The 20,078-nt window shown below is 37.7% G+C and overlaps 1 protein-coding gene across 1 annotated transcript in view; it reads right to left on the bottom strand.

Moving 5' to 3' along the window:
- Positions 1 to 20,078, bottom strand: part of BAZ1B (bromodomain adjacent to zinc finger domain 1B) — a 66,853-nt gene that overhangs the window by 44,187 nt on the left and 2,588 nt on the right. Inside the window, exons 2-4 of the mRNA XM_068565361.1 lie at positions 12,929 to 13,045; positions 9,453 to 9,597; positions 2,474 to 2,672 (exon numbers count right to left, since the gene is read on the bottom strand). Of these exons, the coding sequence (XP_068421462.1) occupies positions 2,474 to 2,672; positions 9,453 to 9,597; positions 12,929 to 13,045 (461 nt within the window). The remainder of the gene's footprint in view (positions 1 to 2,473; positions 2,673 to 9,452; positions 9,598 to 12,928; positions 13,046 to 20,078) is intronic.

Below are 20,078 nucleotides of genomic sequence, written 5' to 3'. Positions count from 1 at the left end.
AGAAAGAATATGACTTATTCAGAGACTGAAAATAATGAGATACAGGTGAATATGATCTACAGTACAATTAAAAAAATCAGACTACAGAGGTAAGTAGGGGCTTATAAATTATAACGAACCTTGTATACCATTCATATAGGCTGGAATTTGTCTTATGGACACTAGGGAAACAAAGGATTTTTGATCTAACTAGATGTACATTTTGGAAAGAGCACTAGTGTGAAAAAATGAAGAAAAAGAAAAAGCACTTTCAGCAGTTAGAAAATGAATAAAATGGGAAGGTGAGACTGAAGAAAGGGAATCAGAAGATATAATCTTAAACATCTGGATTAATGTATCAGAATGGTGAAGGAAACAGTCAAGAAGACAGACTTGGTAACCAACTAGATGTGGGAATGTTAAAGGTTTCCAAGTTTTCTGCCTTAGAAATCAAGTAGATGATGATGTATTGAAAAATAAAAAGGCAGAACAAAACCATATGAAAAAAATCTAAGGAATGGCAGTGGGGAAAAAGGAAATAAAAAAAGAAAAGTAGTTAGAGAAATAGGAGACTGTGGTTATCAAATAAACTAAAAGATCTGAGAGTGACCAACAGTGTTAAATGTAAAAGAAAAGTAAAATGGACTAAGAAGAAATCAGTGGATTTGGCAATTAGGGGTCACCCATAACCTTATTAGGAACAGTTTTAGGAGTAAAGAGGCAGAAGTTAGACTATAATAGCATAAGGAATAAACTGATGGTCAGAAAGTGGAGACAACATTCTCAAGAACTTTGGCTTGAATGAGTAAGACAGAAATAGAACAACAGGATCAAGGGAGGGTATGTTTTTGTTTTTAGAAAATGGGACTTTGTTTATAAGTTGAGAAGAACCATTAGAGAGAAGGTTAAAAACACTGTAGAGTAGAATAATAACAGTTAACCCAATCCTTGAGAAAGCAGGAAGGAATGGAATTCAAAGCACAAGTATCTTGACCAAGAGGAAGGACAGACAGCTCTCTTCTGAGATGAAGGAAGAACACAGACATTCGTAACAGTGAGGTTAAAAACACAAAACTGAAAAGTTCCTGCCTAATACATTTTTCCCCCCATAAAGTAGAAGGAAGGTTACCTTGTGAGAAAACATTTTGTATACTGGAATTTGTCTCTCATATTTCTATGGAAATTCTAATCAGTTTTCCCCCTGAAAACATTCAGAGTACATCATAACATTCTTTAGCCTGCCTACCATTCTTTCCACATACTAGCAATAACATTATATCCCAAAATTAAAACCTAAACTGAGGCATATAACACCCTAAAAAAGAAGCCAAAGCCTAAAACTAGGGGTTCCTAGTACACAATGTTTAAGGCATAAAACTAACAACTGTAACACATCATTGGTATTCCAATGATCTGATTCTAGAAGAAGTGTTAGAAGACATATCATCAGTCAACACCTAACCAAAACACTTATCAACCTCAAGTCTTGGGAATTATAAGTAATATACATGTTAGAAAACTTCAGTATCAAAAAGAAGGAAAAGAGAAACTGAAAAACATAGACATTAGCATTCAAAATGCAGAGTGGAAAACAAAACTGAAGCATCAACAACTGGGGCAGACGACTCTCAGAAGTTTCCTCGGGACTAGATAAGAACATTCCTTTAAAACCATCTGCACATATCCAAAACATCTGGAGAGACAAAGAATAGAATGGAAGACATACAGCATAACATTCTAATGAAATGTTCTAATTCAAACTTTGTAATAGTTAAATAATGAGGTAAAATTTGATCCTCTAACAACCTTGGGGAGGGGGATCAATATACATGAACCCTTTGAGTACTCATATTTTTGGAGACAGAAGATATCTATCCCAGTCAAATTCCTTATTGACACAGATTTAAAAAAAAAAAAGACGACCTCAGAGGACAATTTATTTTTCCAATGGGCAATGTCTCAGTTCTTCAACTTTCAAAACATTACGTTAGGTCTCCAGGTCCCTAAAAATTACTTTCAGATATCATAGTGTTTCAGAATTCTGGCAGCTCCCATCTGAGAGGAATTTGAGTTACGGAATATAGATAAAAGGAAGTATCTCAAAACCGTCACGCTGGCTTGCAAAGTGAAGAGAAACAGGGATTAGAATTTATCCCTCCTACTCTGATCACCCCCCTTCCACACATATACATAATTCCAACTTAAAGAGAAAAGGAAGGCAAACTTTCTTTCCCATCTTGAGTAGCTAGGTATGTGCACATAGATTTCCAAGCAACTAGAGGAAATGACTTCCCAATTGTCTTAATTGTGTAGGGAGATTTAAATCTTGATTCACTTTGTAGGTATTTTAGTTGCTTTCTGAATCATAAATAGACAAAATCATGTCTATATATCAACAAAACCCAATTACAAATTTAATTGCTAGAGAACTCAAAAAGATTTGCACATAATATGAGTTGCATAACTCATTAAGGAAAGCTACTATCATACATACTAATACTCTCTCTCCTTCCTTCATCCTCTTTCACAATTGCCTCCTTCTGATGGTCCTGAGCGATTTGGCTAGAATTCTCTTTGTCACTTGAGGGAGAATCACAGGCACCATCAGATTTCTTCTCAGTGGCCTCTTCATCCACTTTCTCCAAAGGATGAATCTTCACAATCCTCACCTTTAGCATTTTTTCCTTCCCAACCTATAAGGGAGATAGGAAAAAGAAACAAAGATAATAATTAAGGGGACTTCCCCGGTGATCCAGTGGCTAAGACTCCACGCTCCCAATGCAGGGGGCCTAGGTTCAACCCCTGGTCAGGGAACTAGATCCCACACGCCGCAACTAAAGATCCTGCACGCCACAACTAAGACCCAGCGCAGCCAAATAAATAAATAAATATTAAGAAAAAAAAAGATATTAAGAACTAGAAACCTAAAGGTAACATTTAGAATATATTATCCAATACACATTCCACCTCACCTGACAAAAGTCACTGAAACTCTAAAGTAGTCAAATCAAGCACAGTGATTTTTTCCAACTTTATTTCTCAGATCTCCAGGTTGAAACATGACATCTTAAAAAATAAAATGATCACAATCTAGTTCATAATTCACGTACCAATGTACTAATGCCAAAGGGCAACTACTGCACAAACCCGAGAAATGTGTAAATAAAGTTCAAGAATTTCCATTTTCTAAAAAAATAAATTATATATATGAATATCCAATTCTCCAGAACCATCTGTTGAAAAGACTATCTTTTCTTCACTTAATTACCTTTCCACCTCTATCAAAAATCAGCAGAGAGAGAGTGTGAGTGTGTGTGTGTGTGTGTGTGTGTGCGCGCTCACATCTATTTCCGGATGCTATTCTGTTCCACTGATCTACTGGTCTATCTTTATACCAATTTCACACCGTCTTAATACTTTACAATAAGGCTCAAAATCAGATAGCATTAGGACTCTAACTTTGCTGTTCTTTTTCAAACTTGTTCTGGCTAGGTTTTTTGCATTACAATCAGCTTGGCAATCCCTACAAACAAGCTGCTGGGATTTTACTATTGTGTTGAATCTATTCGTCAATTTGGGAAGAACTGACATCTTAACAATATTTAGTTTTCTGACCAATGAACAAAGTCTACCTCTCCATCATTTAAGGCCTTCTTTAACTTCCCTAAGCAATGTTTTATAGTTTTGTGTATAGGTCTTACACATCTTTTGTCAGATTTACTCCCAGAGTATTCCATATTTCTTGATGTTACTATAAATGGTATTGAATTTTTAAATTTCGATTTCCAACTGTTTGCTGCTAACACATAGAAATACAAATTGGTTTTTTGTATAGTGGGCCCTTCATTTCCACGGGTTCCACATCTGTGGATTTAACCAACCATGTATCGAAAACATTAAAAAAAAAAAAAAAAAGAAAAAAGAAAGAAAGAAAAGAAAAAGAAATTCCAAAAAGCAAAATATGAATTTGCTGCACACTGGCAACTATTTACACAGCATTTACATGTATATTAGGTATTATAAGTAATCTACAGGTGATTTAAAGTATACTGCAGGATGTGCATAGGTTAAATGCAAACACTTACACCACTTTATATAAGGGCCTTGAGTATCTGCAGATTTTGGTATCCATAGGGTCCTGGAACCAATCCTCCATAGATACCAAGGGATGACTGTATTTATCTTGTATCCTGCTACCTTGCTAAACTCACTTATTAGTTCTAGTACCTTATATGGTAGATTCCATGAGATTTTCTACATAGACAATCGTGTTGTCTGCAATTTTACTTCTTCCTTTCCAATTTGGATGCCTTTTACTTCTTTTTCTGACTAGAACCCCCAGTACAATATTAAATAGAGTAGGAAAGCAGACATTCAGTCTTTTATCATTAGGCATGATGTTAGCTGTAGGTTGTTATTCTGTAAATATTACTTATCAGGTTGAAGAAGTTTCTTTCTATTTGCAGTTTTCCTGGGAGTTTTTATTAGGAATTTGGATTTTGTCCAATGCATTTTGTGTGTAAATGGAGATGATCATATGGTTTATCAGTAAGGAGAACTAGAAATTTAAAACCTTGCATTCTTAGGATAAACCCTACTTAGTCATGATGTATTATCCTTTTAACATAATGCTGGATTTCACTTGCTAAAATTTTTATTAGAACTTTTACATCTAGGTTCACAAGACAGCTTTGTGAACATACTTTTTTTTCTTAGTCTGTGGCTTTTTCTTGTGCTTATAGGGTTTTCGTATCAGGGTAATGCTGACTTCATAAAATGATTTGTGAAGAATTCCCTCCTCTTCTATTTTCTGAAATAACATATAGAATTGGTATTATTTCTTCCTTAAATGTTTGGTAGAATTCACCAGTGACTAACATCTGGGCCTGAAGTTTTCTTTGTGGGATGATTTTAATGACAAATTCAATTTATTTAATAGATACAGGGCCATTAAAGGTTTCTATTTCTTCTTCAGTCGGTTTTGGTAGTTTGTGTCTTTCAAGGAATGTTCTCATTTAAGTTGTAAGATTTATTGGCATAAAGGTGTTAATAATTTCCCTTATTATTCTGTCAATATCTGTAGGCTCTGTTGGGATATCACCTAATTCTTCATATTGGTTAATTCGTGTCTTCTCTCTTTTTTACCTGAGTTTGCCTACAGGTTTATTAACTTTATTGATCTTCTCAAATTACCAACTTTTGGTTTCACTGATTTCCTCTATGGTTTTCCTGTTTTCTATTTTATTGATTTTGCTCTGATTTTTACTAATTCCTTTCTTCTTCTGTTTCCTTTGGGTTCTTTTTCTTATTTCTCAAGGTAAAAGCCAAGGTCAATGATTTGAGACCTGTCTTTTTTTTCTAACAGATATTTAGTGCTATACATTTCTCCTAAACACGACTGTAAGCAGTATCGCACAAATTCTAATATACTGTATTTTCATTTTCATTCAGTTTAAAATATTATCTAATTTCCCTTTTGATTTCTTCTTTAATCTCTGAGTAAGTTAAAGGTGTGTTCTTTAGTTTCCAATCATTTGCAGAGTTTCCAGATATCTGTTATTGATTTCTAATTTAATTCCATTCTGGTCAGAGTATATACTTTGTATGATTTGAACCCTTGTAAGTTTACTGACTTTCTTTATGGCCCAGACTATGGTCTACCATCATAAACTATGCACTTGCAAGGAATGTGTATTCTGCAGTTATTAGGTGGAATGTTTTATAAATGACAATTAGGTCAAGTTGGTTGATAATGTTATTCAGGTTTTCTATATTCTGGCTGATTTTTTGTCTACTCTTTTTACCAGTTATTGAGAAAGGGGGAGGGGGCTGAAATCTCCATCTATAATTTTGACTTGTCTATTTCTTTTGGTAGTTCTATTTTTGCTTCATGTACTCTGAAGCTCTCATTAGTAAATACATAAACATTAAGGACTGCTATGCCCTCTTAATAAACTGACCCCTCTGTCATTACGAAATGCTTCTTTATTCATGGTAAGATTCTTTGTCCTGAAACCTACTTTGTCTGATACTTATATAGCCACACCAGATTTCTTTTGACTAATGTTAGGATGGTATCTTTTTTCCACCCTTTTAATATTATTCTATTTGTATCTTTCTTATAGGCAGCAGATAGTCGCATGTTGCTTTCTTATCCAATCTGACAATCTCTACCTTTTAAGTGAAGTTTTTAGAACATTTATATTACACATAATTACAGATATGGTTAGGTACTTTCTATTTGGCTTATCAAAACTAAAAACTTGTGCTCTTCAAAAACACTGTTAAGAGAATAAAAACACAAGCACTAGATTGGGAGAAAAAGCAAAAGCACATATCTAATAAAGGATTTGTATGCAGAATATATAATAAGTCTCACAACTTAAAAACAAGAAAATAAACAATTTAAATTTAAACTAAATTTTAAAATGGACAAAGATCTGAACAGACACTTCACCAAAAAAAATACAAATAAAAGGATAGCAACAAGCTCATAAGGTGCCCAACATTATTAGTTACCAAAAGAGAATACTCAGGGCTTCCCTGGTGGCGCAGTGGTTGAGAATCTGCCTGCCAATGCAGGGGACACGGGTTCGAGCCCTGGCCTGGGAAGAGCCCACATGCCGTGGAGCAACTAAGCCCATGTGCCACAACTACTGAGCCTGCGTGTCTGGAGCCTGTGCTCCGCAACAAGAGAGGCCGCGATAATGAGAGGCCCGCGCACCGCGATGAAGAGTGGCCCCCGCTTGCCACAACTAGAGAAAGCCCTCGCACAGAAACGAAGACCCAACACAGCCATAAATAAATAAATAAATAAACAAACAAACAAATAAATAAATTTTTTTAAAAAAGAGTAAATACTCAAGAATAAAAACCCTAGTCAAAGGGCATGGTCCACTGTATTCAATAATGCCAAAGCATTTACCAAAATAGTTAGCAGTGAATGAGCAGCTCCAGATTCTTGTCAAAACTTGGCATTATTTTGACTTTTTCTTATTTACTAATCTGATGAGTATAAAATGATCTCACTATGGTTTCAATTTGATTTCCTAGATTACTAATGAATTTAAACATCTTTTCATATGTTTATGGACAGGCCTATCTCCCTAATCTCTCTCTCCCTCTTCCTGGAATTCCTCCTCTTCCACCTTGCAGATGTGTGCAGAGTATCTTCCTTTTGCCACTCCATATCTGTCTCCAGTCTTCTCTGCCTTGCTCTGCGCTTAAACAGGCTGACCTTTATGAACTACATCAAAGGGCTCCCTTGCCCTCTAGATTTTGGTGAGTTCCGCCCATGGGAAGCATAAGCAGAAAATCATATGGTATATTCATTCCCCTGTCTCCCTAGCAGGTTGGTTACTTCTCACTACCAAAGTACTTTTCTACAATTACATTACTCTCTCCTAGTTCCTGTATCCACTCCCTCCCCTCATTTACTTGGGGTTTAGAAGTAGTAAAGCCTCTCCACTATTGACAGCCATGAGGTACTTTAACCTTGTTAGTTTTCCTTGACCTAGATCAGACTGTTGTCTGCTGTCTGCAGTTCCTTTATTAAACTCAATTCGATTACACAATATGAATATGCCATCTGTTTCCTGCCAGGACACTGAATGATACAGTGTGTGTGATTAAAACCCAATGATGATTCCACAGACAATTACAAAATTTAAAAAAGCAGCTAGGAGATACAAGGAGTCAAAGTAAATTAAGGAAAGAACAAGGACTTTGGAACCAGATAGACACAGACTTACTGGCTATTGTTGGGTTACCTAAGCCATTCCCCTCCTCCTCTTCTCTTGCCAGCCTGTCTCTTTTGAGGCTTTAAAAAAAAGGGAGTATTCACTTTCTCAGCCCCACTGCAGCTAAGGATGGTTATGTAAGCCATGGTCTAGGCAATAACATGTAAAGATAAAAGGGGACAGGAGGAATATGCTTCTGGTAAAGATTTTCTTACTGTGCTTAGATATTTGCTCACTCTGAATCGCGAGTGAGCAAACAATTGTGCTCACAGTCACAATTTCACAACCAAGAGGCAACAAAGCTAAGGACAAAACCAAACACACCAAGAAAAGCAGAGCAGAAAGGCAGAGAGACAGAGTTTAAGTCCTTGACAATATTATTCAGCCTCTATACCAAACGTGGAATTGCCTGCCTCTAAGACTTACGTGAGATAATCAAATGTCTTCATTGGTTAAGCTGATGCTACTCAAAATGTTGTCCCCAGAGTGTTCGTATCATCACATCCTGGAGCTTGTTAGAACTGCAAACTTTCAGGCCCTATCCTAGACCTTTTGAATCAAGCTCTCAGGGGATGTGGTCCAGGAATGTACATTCAGTAATCCTCTTAGTGATTTTATTTAGGCTAAAGTTTGAGAAGTCCAGGCCACTATCAGTCAGCTATTTCATTACATACAGATGAAATCACTAGTACTAACTAGTACATTATATCAACCTGAACAAGCTACTTAAACATCTGTGCCTGTTTACCACCTCACCTTTCTGTGCAGGTTCTGTAAGACATTACGTAAAGCAACTAGCCCAGTATCCAGTACATACAGAAATTCAACAAATGTTAGTTCACTTCCGCCTGAATCTTACTTTAAGTTTTCAAAGGATTATACAGGGATTGCTTTAGTGTTACGTAAACAGTTTACCTATCTACTTTAGTAAATCCTTTAGCAATAGTAATAGCTATCCTACCTATTTACTTCAGTAATAGTTATCCTTTAGTAATGGGCTGGAAAATTTAGAAATTTAAGTAGAAAAAGAAAACAGTCAACTCAATCACTGTTGTAGGGAAATGAAATCTTTTGCCTATAGATTCCATAGATTTGGACTAAAAATATCTAAAGGTCTTTTAAACAAAGTATGAAAAAAAATGACAAAACAAAAAAAGCCAATACAGCATCGAGTTATCAAAAAGGGACAAAACAGGGAAAACAAGGTTGCAATGATACACAGTCTAACAATTACTGTAATAGTCAACATTCCCAATAACAAACGTGGTTCTAAAATTTGGTGATTAGGGACTTCCTTAGTGGCGCAGTGGTTGGGAATCCACCTGTCAACACAGAGGACATGGGTTCGAGCCCTAGTCTGGGAGGATCCCACACACCATGGAGCAGCTGAGCCCGTGCGCCACAACTACTGAGCCTGTGCTCTAGAGCCCACGAGCCACAACTACTGAAGCCCGTGCACCTAGAGCCCATGCTCCACAGCAAGAGAAGCCACCGCAATGAGAAGCCCTCGCACCGCAACGAAGAGCAGCCCCCGCCCGCAGCAACGAAAACCCAACACATTAAAAAAAATAAATAAATAAATTGGTGATTAAAATATTTGATATTAAGTAAAGTGGACTTCAAATGTAAAACAATTTTACTCACATAGAAATATATAATCTATGTTGGAAGCTCCAATCCTGACATTTGGTGTGTCAAATCACATTAAAAAAATAAATAAAAATAGGCACTCACCTCAAAATCACACTCTTCTCCCACAGCATATTTGGTCATGATCTCCAACCAAGCAGTATCTACTAACTTCTCTAAGGAGGCTGTGTTATGGTGAACCATTTCCAGAACAAGTTTCTCATACCAGGCAGGGAACTCCTCCTTCAAACTAAACAAACATGTCATCAGTTACCAAGAAAATGCAGGAGAGCCTATCCAGAGAGTTATTCAGATCAATTCAAAAAGCTCTTTAGCAAATACATACAAGGCACTGGAGAATGCAAGAATTAAAACCTATGTGGTATACAGGAAAAAGAAAGAACTTTTAAATAGCTTTGTCTGACTGACCTATCCATGTTAATTTTCTCATCTATAAAATGAAAATAATAAGCACATCATTAGTAAGGTTGAACATTTTCCCATTCGTTTGTTTTTGCAGTTGACTTCCCTTTTCAGGTATGAATTCTTTATACATATCCTTTGCCCAATTTTTGGTTGGGAGACCATAACTTAATTATTATGTCTCAATCAATAAAAATGCATTCCTTCATTTAGTTCTCACAATACCTTGTGAGGGGTCTAGAATTTTCATTTTACGGATAAGAAAAATAAATCATGAATGGTTAATATGTTGGAACCATGATTTGAACTCCTTGCAAAGTGAAACAATGATGTACCACTTTTCATTTATTAAACTAGCAAAAAAGAACTTTAATTATCACACCCTGATAGGAGCAAGTGAATGGTGCAAAATAGCACACACACTCTGCCAAAAGCCCATGTTTCAACTCTTTTGGAAAGCAGTTTGACAACAGTTAGGATAACTGTCATAGGTACACAAAGATATTCACTGCTGGATTCTTGATGACAGCAGAAAATGGGAAGCAACCTAAATGGAGAGTTGTTAAGATATCCAATTCTGACCAGATAGTTTAACATATGTGTTACAGGGCAAAAGGGAGGATCAGGCATGAGAATATTCATACAGATCCAAGTAGTAGGTTTATTATCATACTACAATATTCTCAATCACTCTCTGTGCTGTTCATAACAAATGTTCCTCCAACTGCTAGACTTAAAAGCTCTTATCATACTCCGTTCACAATTTATTAACCTACCAAGTTATCTGCTATTCCCCTCATGATCAATAACCTTCAAGTCTCCCTGCCTTTGTTAAGACTGTTACCTTTGTCCTCTCCCCACTGTCCTCCCTCCCAGCTTAATCATCATTCCAAGATGTCCTCAGACTTCCTTAATTCCATGAGGCCTTTCCTGGCCCCTATAAATTCACTGTCTCTTTCCATTAAGCCTCCCAGTCACTCAGGCTTAAAGCTTCATTGTCTGTGGTTATTTCTGGGGAGTGAAGTTGGACAATGATGTTCAGATTCTTTACTAACTCTGTATTGTTTACATTCTTATAACAAGTATGCATTTCTTTTATAATCAGAAAAAAGTATTTCTACTTTGAATAAAAATTATAAAACCTCACCGTCTTTTTCAACAATTTCTCCCATCACCCCTTATATTCTATTAGCTATCAAATCACATAAAACATTCCCCAAGTGTGTTCTTCAGAACTTCCCTCTGTTGTAATGGGTTCTAAGGTCGAATAAGTTTAAAACCCATAAGATTAAACCAAGCTAGAGTTTCTTTACTACAGTCTTCTGAAAATCTTTAATGTGTATTATGACTTTTCAAGAACAAAGTTTGTAGTGGTTTTCCAAAATTATGACCAAACCCCCTTTTTCAGAACGTAAATCCATCTCATTCTTTCTATTCCCAATAATGCCATGATTCCCGACCCGAATACTCTTAGCTAGCCTACATAGACTTCCCACCTGCCTCTTCCCTCTCTAACTCATCTTGCACACCGCTTCCAGATTAATCTTCTCAAAGCACAACCCCAATCATCAAAACCATCATATGTGCCTCTGCTGTTCAAAAAGCATTGCTGTCCTCACATTGTTCACTGAAGTAAATACAAACGTCTCATCTTGTCCTCTGCAACTGGGCACAAACTATCCTTCAACTGTTACTGTCTTCATTAAGTCTCATGGAGTTTTCCCTAGCAACTCTAGGTTAGTCTCTCTAACCTCTAAATTCCCACTGTACTTCTCTTCTCTTTGTGTACAGGGAAGCAACTTATTTTCATTTGTTTTGCAAAGAGCAAACAGTAAGTGCTTATACAGTACAGAGGATTGTGCCTAGGCACTGTGACCAATTCAAGAATAGATCAAACATGAGACCTGCCCTCAAGTTTACAGGCTACTGCAGGGGGTCAGCAACAGCCCATGAGCCAAATCCACCCTGCTCCCAGTTTTTGTAAATAAAATTTTACTGGAACCTAGTCACTCCCATTCATTTATGTATTATCACTGGCTGTTTTCACTGTACAACCTTAAAGTTGAATAGCTGAGACAGAGACCACATGGCCCACAAACCCTAAAATATTTACTAACTGGCACTTTACAGAAAAGGTAGGCCAACCCGAGTCTGGTATACTAAACGGGGCATATACATAAATAACAATAATCCAAAACAGAACTATGTCAGTGACCCAAGCAAAGAAGAAACAGGCACCAGGTTAACAGACTTCACTAATTATTAATCAGTGATGGAGCCATTACTAGACCCCAGGTCTCAACTGAAGGTTGTGCTCTGTTACACAGGCAAAAGAGCAGAATTGTATTAATTACTAAACTGTATGCTCTCTGCTTATATACTATCAAGAGAAGTCAATGAGAAGTCCACAGAAAAAGTTTCTACTCCAAATTTCTAAAAGAGTACTATTTTTTAATAGTAACTAGAAATGGAGTATAACCTTTAAAATTTGTGAATCACTATATTGTACTCCTGTAACATATAATACTGTATATCAAATATACTTCAATTAAAAAAAAAAAAAACACTAAAAAGAAAAAAAAAAGAGTATTGTTTTATCATCCCTAGTTTCTACTTATCTTCTGCATGCTTCTACTGCCTAAATTCTGAGTGTTTTCTTTGAGAGACTACCCAGACAAATAGGCCCTTTGAAAACAGACAGGATTTTTAAGACACCTCATTCAACCACCCCACTCAGATAAACTGTCTTCAAACTGTGTACTTACTTTTGATAGCTGCTTTAAATACTGTCTTAAATTTCAAATGACCACAAAATAAAGAAAACTTTCTGCTAATTTGCTGCCTCCATATTACTTCTAGATTATATCAGCTTCCTTTGCTTAGAACCACATTTCCAGAGTATTTACAAGGTAAAAGTATACAGCAAGAACACTCAAAAGCCTAGTAAATACCTAAATAAGTATACACACAACTATATATTCCACATACTTTGTTACTTGCAAAACGACAATAGGCAAGACACCAGTACATTATACTAACGTAATGTATTCCAATTTATGCCCCATAAATTTAAATATAAATATTGTTTTATGGTTAATATTCCCTCTTTCCTAATAATGTGAAGATAGCGCTAGAAGGGCAGTGCTTCTACTACTTACAGTTCAGCAACTTCCTGTTCCTCCTCCCAGGCCTCTTTGTGTGTTAGCTGACTGCTTCCGGTACTCTTACACGTCCAAATGCGCTCACTGTATCTTTCCAAGCGGGCTTCATACTCTCTGTTAGCACTGGCTCAGGAACACAATATTCAAGCAACAGAGACAACTAATCCACAAAATACTTATCATATATGGGAAAAAACTATAGTATCCTTTCTATAATGTACAGCGTAAGATAAAATTGAAATCAGAGTTTTCAATTGGTAAATCCAAACAAGATGATTAACACTAAAGTATGGTTAGGACCGTCTACAACTGTGCTTTCTTCAATTCACCCAAGTTTCATTTCACAAGACTCACACAGTACTAAAAATTAGTAAGAAAAAATAAAGGCAAAATAAAATACAAGACATAAGGAATAAGAATTTAAGGTATGTGAAACTGTTACACAATTCAGATGGTCAGCAAGTTTAAGAATCAGTTGCACAGTAAGATGAGATGGCTCCAGCAGTCTCACAGGCAGTTTGGAATAACCCCGTGCATATGCTAATGATCCATTTACTAACAGCCTTCCAGTCTACCTTGGAAACACTTGTTGATTCTCTAAGGTTTAAAAGATAAATTCCAAAAAGTACTAAAAATAATTCTGATATAGTAATACTTATCCAGAGTTTATGTTATCTCCAATAATACCACGTCCACAGTTGTTCACCAGTCATTATTCCGTCTTTGTGAGGGAGGTGGAGGAAGAGATCCTATAACTAGTGCCATGTATATGGTAACTTTCCATACCATCCTAATTGTAATTCATTATCACCCAGCCATATTCAAATTCAAATGACAAGTAACTAATTTACTTTTATGCACAGCAAAAGATGCTATGCAGGAAAATAAACTTACACCACAACTAGAGAATTAGCTCCAATCTCTGTACTTTGCAAGTGACAGTTTTTATATATAATGGTTGAAATAAAAAGTATTCAAACAGCTCCCCTTGTAATATTACCTCACAACTAAATAATTCATTTTTAATATAAAAGAGATTCTTGGTTTTCTAGGGTTATGATCAGTTAAAAGACAAATGACGGGGATAAATCCATAAATAATCCAAAACTGTAGTTTTAGTCAATAGTATAAGCACCTTCTCTCACCATATCATTCTCTGGATCTGCCAAAAACAAAGCAATATGTCTCTTTTCCTCACTGGGCTGTTGTTAATATTTAAATGATTAAACAAAATAGAGCACCAGTAAAAATCAGGAGTCAGACTTCCATAGAAAGCTATGTAAATCCAATCACTGAAAACTTATAAAATCCCATAGAAAAAAGGAAATAGCATGGTTTCCACAGGGACATTATCATAACTAACTTATCAACAAAATGGATTTGTTTTCTGTTTGCCTGTTTGCACCTGGGGAGGGGAGGTAAAATAAAGAATCAGTACGTGGATTTATTTAAACATTCAAAAAGCTTAGTAAGGGCTTCCCTGATGGCGCAGTGGTTAAGAATCCACCTGCCAATGCAGGGGACACGGGTTCGAGCCCTCGTGGGGGAAGATCCCACATGCCGCGGAGCAACAAAGCCCGTGTGCCACAACTACTGAGCCTGTGCTCTGGAGCCTGCGAGCCACAACTACTGAGCCCGCGTGCCACAACTACTGAACCCTGCATGCCTAGAGCCCGTGCTCCGCAACAAGAGAAGCCACCGCAATGAGAAGCCCATGCACCACAACAAAGAGTAGCCCCCGCTCGCCACAACTAGAGAAAGCTCACGTGCAGCAATGAAGACCCAACAAAGCCAAAAATAAATAAATAAAATATAAAGTATAGAATCTTTAAAAAAAAAAGCTTAGTAACCTTCTAATATATCATTCAGCTACACTGAAGAAATTCACTGTGTAATCAGAGAGAATGTGAGACTAACAAATATGTCCTAAAGAGAAAACATTAAGTTTTTATTATTAGTTGTTATTTTAAAAAGTAGGGGGCTTCCCTGGTGGCGCAGTGGTTGGGAGTCTGCCTGCCAACGCAGGGGACACGGGTACTAGCCCTGGTCTGGGAAGATCCCACATGCCGCAGAGCAACTAGGCCCGTGAGCCACAATTGCTGAGCCTGCGCGTCTGGAGCCTGTGCTCCGCAACAGGAGAGGCCGCGATAGTGAGAGGCCCGCGCAGCGCGATGAAGAGTGGCCCCCACTTGCCGCAACTAGAGAAAGCCCTCGCACAGAAACGAAAACCCAACACAGCCATAAATAAATAAATAAATAAATCCCATTTAAAAAAAAAAAAAGTAGGAATAATGTGGGAATTTCCTGGTGGTCCAGTGGCCGAGAGCGCGGGTTCAATCCCTGGTCGGGGAACTAAAATCCTGCAAGTCACGAGGCTCTGCCTGGGGGAAAAAAAAAAAAAAAAAAAAGTAGGAATAATGTGCCCAGTCCATTCTCCTTAGATCAAGACCCATATGGCCAATAACACACAAGACTGCTGTCACCTGGATGCCTCAGTAATCCCTCAAATCCAACTTCCTCTAAAACTAAACTCTCACTACTCCTCCACTCCCTCCCAAACTTGCTCTTTAACAGATACTCCCAATTTCACCGAATGGCCCTAGTGTCCAAGTCAGAAATCAGGGAATCATCCTAACCTCTGCAGTCCCTAACTGTAACCACTTATGTGTTTCTCAATTAAGTCCTTTCTCTCCAATAAAAGAACCATTATCCAAATCCAGCTTTTGATCCTCATTTCTCATCCAGTCATAACATTTTAAAACATGTTAATTGGCCTTACTGGTGGTAATCCTCTTCTTCTCTGGTCCTTTGTGCTTCTCACACTCACAACCTTTTTTCTCAGTCTTGTTTTTAAACCCATTTCTTCTGATTTAAAAATCTCACTTGGCCTCAGGCCTCCTAAAATACAAATATGTTGTTGCAAAGGGAAAAATCCTCTGGCCCCCACAGTACTGAAAATCACTCCATCCATCAAGATTTTATTGTTTTATTTTCTATGATTTTTATTATTTTAAGGAAAAAAAAGGAGGAACCTTTTTTTCCCAACTTTTTTCAAACAATATGTATTTAAATACCTAATACTGATTGATTGAGTGTGGTCTTTCAAATAATGACAGTCTCTTCTACCCTAATACAGATCTTTCGTACCCTCCTTTGAAAATCATCATCAGTATAGCATTCTCATTCTGGGTGACCTCATCCATGTCCGTAACTTCAACTACTATCTATATATGCTAATAACTTCTATCACCAGCTCAGTCTCCTCTCTCTGAACTCCAGGCCCATATATATACTAGCAACATATACATCTCCATTTGGATATACTCAGCAATTCAATATAAGAACCTGGGCTTCCCTGGTGGCGCAGTGGTTAAGAATCCACCTGCTAATGCAGGGGACATGGGTTCGAGCCCTGGTCCGGGAAGATCCCACATAAAAAAAAAAAAAAAAAAAAATACAAGAACCTCCATAACTAAACACTTCACTTCCTATCCGTCCTCCACCACCCTTGACAGTCAAAACAAAAGAAACACTTGATCCTCTTCCAGGTGAAACCCCACACCTCAGATTGGGACTCAAACCCAATCACATCTCAGATGGGACTTGAACCCACAATCTCCCTGCTGAAACCACACACCTGGTCTCAGGACTTAATGAAGCTCAGGTTCTTTATGCCTCAGTGCAGAAGGAATGCAGCGAGAGGCAAAGCCATAGGCAAGAAATAGATTTATTAATATAGGATGCTTGTGAAGGATGCAAGCAGTCAGGCAAGGGAGTTTTCCCCAAGACCTAAGTGGGAAAGCAGGTTTATTTAGGGAGATACACACTCCACAGAGTGTGGGCCCTCTCAGAAGGTGATAGGCCCTGGAATATGGGATGGTTAGTTTTTATGGGCTGGGTAATTTCATAGGCTAAGCAATAGGAAGATTACTCCAACTTTTTTGGGGAAGGGGCAGGGATTTCCAGGAATTGGGCCACTGCCCACTTTCTGCCCTTTTATGGTTGGCCTCGAAGAGTCAGGGCGCCTGCGGGTGTCATTTAGCATATTCTAATGTATCGCAAAGAGCGTATAATGAGGCTCAAGGTCTACTGGAAGTAGATTCTTCCGCCAACTTGGGCCTAATCGGTTCTAACCACTTTATGTCCTCAGGGGCTATGTCATTCTTTTAAGGTTGTGCCCTGCCCCCTTCCCTCCAGTCTCACAGGGTCCTCTATATCAGAGAACACCACTAACCAAGAGATAACCAAAACATAACTCTTGATTCCTCCCCAATCAATCACCAAACCCTGTCAAATCTACTTAATTTCAGAAATCCATCAACTGTACTTCTCTCCACCTCAAAGGCTAGTAAATTTACTCAGACCACCATTATCTATTGCCTAGATTATTTAATTATTTAATCACCATCTAGTTGCCACTAGTCTCAAGGCTGCAGATCCATTCTCAACGCTGCAGTCACAGTGATCTTCCTAACCTAAAAGCCTGCTTCTCTCCTGTTCAAATTTTTCAACAGCCTCCACTAAATTTAAGGCAAAGTCCAAACTCCTCAGCCTATCTCACAAGGACCTGTGATGCAGCCCTTTTCTGTATCTCTCATCACTGCATCTCCATTCCCACTTCTTCACTCCAGCCATATGAAACTTCTTTCAGGTTTTCAAAATCGGGAATTCCCTGGTGGTCCAGTGATTAGGACTCTCACTGCCAGGGTGCCAGGGGCCCGGGTTAGATCCCTGGTCAGGGAACTAAGATCCCACAAGCTGCCGAGGGCAGCCAAAACAAGCAAAAAAACAAACAAAAACAGCTCACTGAGATATAACTGGCAAAATAAACTAAATTCTAACCATCCTTTGGATCTCAACTTAAAAGCAACCTTCCCCAGAAAACATTCCCTTAACCCTAAAATGTGGCAGACTGTACTATTCTTTCCAAACATCCACCTCTCTTCCCTAAGAGGATTCTACACCTCCACCCACTGCCATGTGGCTTGCAATGCCTCCTGGGAAGAGGAAAGCACATCCCCTCCCCACAGATGTTGGGCCCTGCCACATAACTTGCTTTGACCAATAGATGTGATAGATGCCACTTCCAGGAAGAAGCTTAAAAAGCTGTCATGGTTTCCTCCTGATCTTTCTGCCACTAGAAAAGGACGCTGCAGACAGGGACTGCTCCTTCAGCCTGAAACTTGGAATAAGAAAAATGTGCCTTTCCTTTTTTTTCACCCGTTTCCTTTTTTTCAAATGTGGCCCTAGAAAAATTTTAATTACACGTGGCTCACATCACATTTCTGTTGGACAGCACTATAAACCTAACGATTACGTCTAGGAATGAATGTCCTCTGACAACACAATTTTTAATTGACTAGTCATTCAAATTAGATTAATTTCAAAAGTCTAAAACTGAAATTTCTACAACCACCCCTAACATTAGGTAGTTTTAAGTTTATGTAACTCTGTTCTGGTTATTACTTTGACTTATGCTAAGAGAAAAGTTAAAGACAAAATGAAAATGAAAGGAAGGAAAAAAAAAGCCCATGAGAAGGATATTCAGGGACTTCCCTGGTGGCGCAGTGGTTAAGAATCCGCCTGCCAATGCAGGGGACACGGGTTCAAGCCCTGGGCTGGAAAGATCCCACAGGCCACGGAGCAACTAAGCCCATGCGCCACAACTCCTGAGCCCGCAGGCTGCAACTACTGAAGCATGCACACCTAGAGCCCGTGCTCCACAACAACAGAAGCCACTGCAATGAGAAGCCCACACACCACAACTAAGACCCAACGCAGCCCCCCAAAAATAATAATAATTAATTTTTTACAAAAAGAAGGATGTTGAGTCAGCTGCCTCTAAATCCTATTTCAGATTTTAGGTTACCAAAATAAGTCAGTCACTCTCAAATAACCGCTCAAAGCAAATGCCAATTGTGGTTTTTATGTTCCAGCGACTGCTGCACTTATAATTGCAGACAAAATGTCAAAGCAATTCTCCAAAGGTTGTGTAAGCTATAAATGATAAGTTCAAATCCTGGACTATCTCATTATGCATCTACTTTTTCAAGAGTTCAAGAGCTACTTCCTTACCACCATATGCTGCACTTCTTTGTTCTCTTTAGCCTTGTAAGTATTGTTTCTTTCAATAAAGTACCTGATAGCCTGAAAGGAAGTGGCCCATAGAAGTATGGAGGTTAAATAAGCATAACTATAATGCTAAGAGTTCTAAGTGAGAAGACAAAGCACCAACTCAAGGTCTGCTTTTTATCCTATTTTCTCTCTTTGGACCAGTCTGTCATTAAGTTAAAAATAACTCTAATCTGATAATAACTTGTTATTTTAAAGAAATTAAATTATAAAAATCGACATAAGAGCTCAGTATTCCAACTGCCCAATAAAATCCAGTCTTGCAACTACAATTTAACCCCAGCTCTTAAAACACTCTAGGCAAATCAAGTTATTCTTGCCTAGAGCCAGAATAACTGTATATTCTAATACCCCCTCCTTATTACACCATCTAAAAGTTCTCATATTGATGCTAAGGTTATGAACTAGTTTCCAGGCTTTAGAAACTAGGATAAAGCAATACAAAAAAAAAATTAATCTACAGCAGGCTACTTGTAGGTTCAGTTCCTCCTTAAAATCTATCTTGACTTATAAACACAGTCAGTGTAGAATTCTATTGTCAAATAATCAATCACTAATGGGAGGTTGGGATAAAAAAAAAAAAAAAAATCAATCACATCAAGAAGTGATTCCGATAAAGTTAATTTTTCCAACCAAGATCTACTGTCTTGCCTGCAGTAGTACTATCCTAGGAAGCAATGTACCATAGATTTAAAGCTACAGTACAATAAACATCAATATATAACCCAATCATTAAATGTGTGCATCATCCACAACCACTGTTAAGTTTAATGAAGATGTACAATAATACCTTCAAGAACACAATGCTCACAGCTTTAAGTCAATAAAACACCATACAAATTTGCCACAGAATATACATGCAACCAAAAGGTAGGTATTCGGAGAAAATTAAAGTATGAAGTCCTACTAAAACATAATTATAACTAAAAATTAAGAACTGGAAATAACAATACTTCAAATGCAGCAGTTACCCAACCACATACTTGTTCTCCTCTATGAAATCACTAATAGCCTA

The sequence above is a fragment of the Eschrichtius robustus genome, chromosome 16 (assembly GCF_028021215.1).
Source record: "Eschrichtius robustus isolate mEscRob2 chromosome 16, mEscRob2.pri, whole genome shotgun sequence".
In the NCBI taxonomy this organism is placed as follows: Eukaryota; Metazoa; Chordata; class Mammalia; order Artiodactyla; family Eschrichtiidae; genus Eschrichtius; species Eschrichtius robustus.
This window is presented reverse-complemented; position numbering and strand designations above follow the sequence as displayed.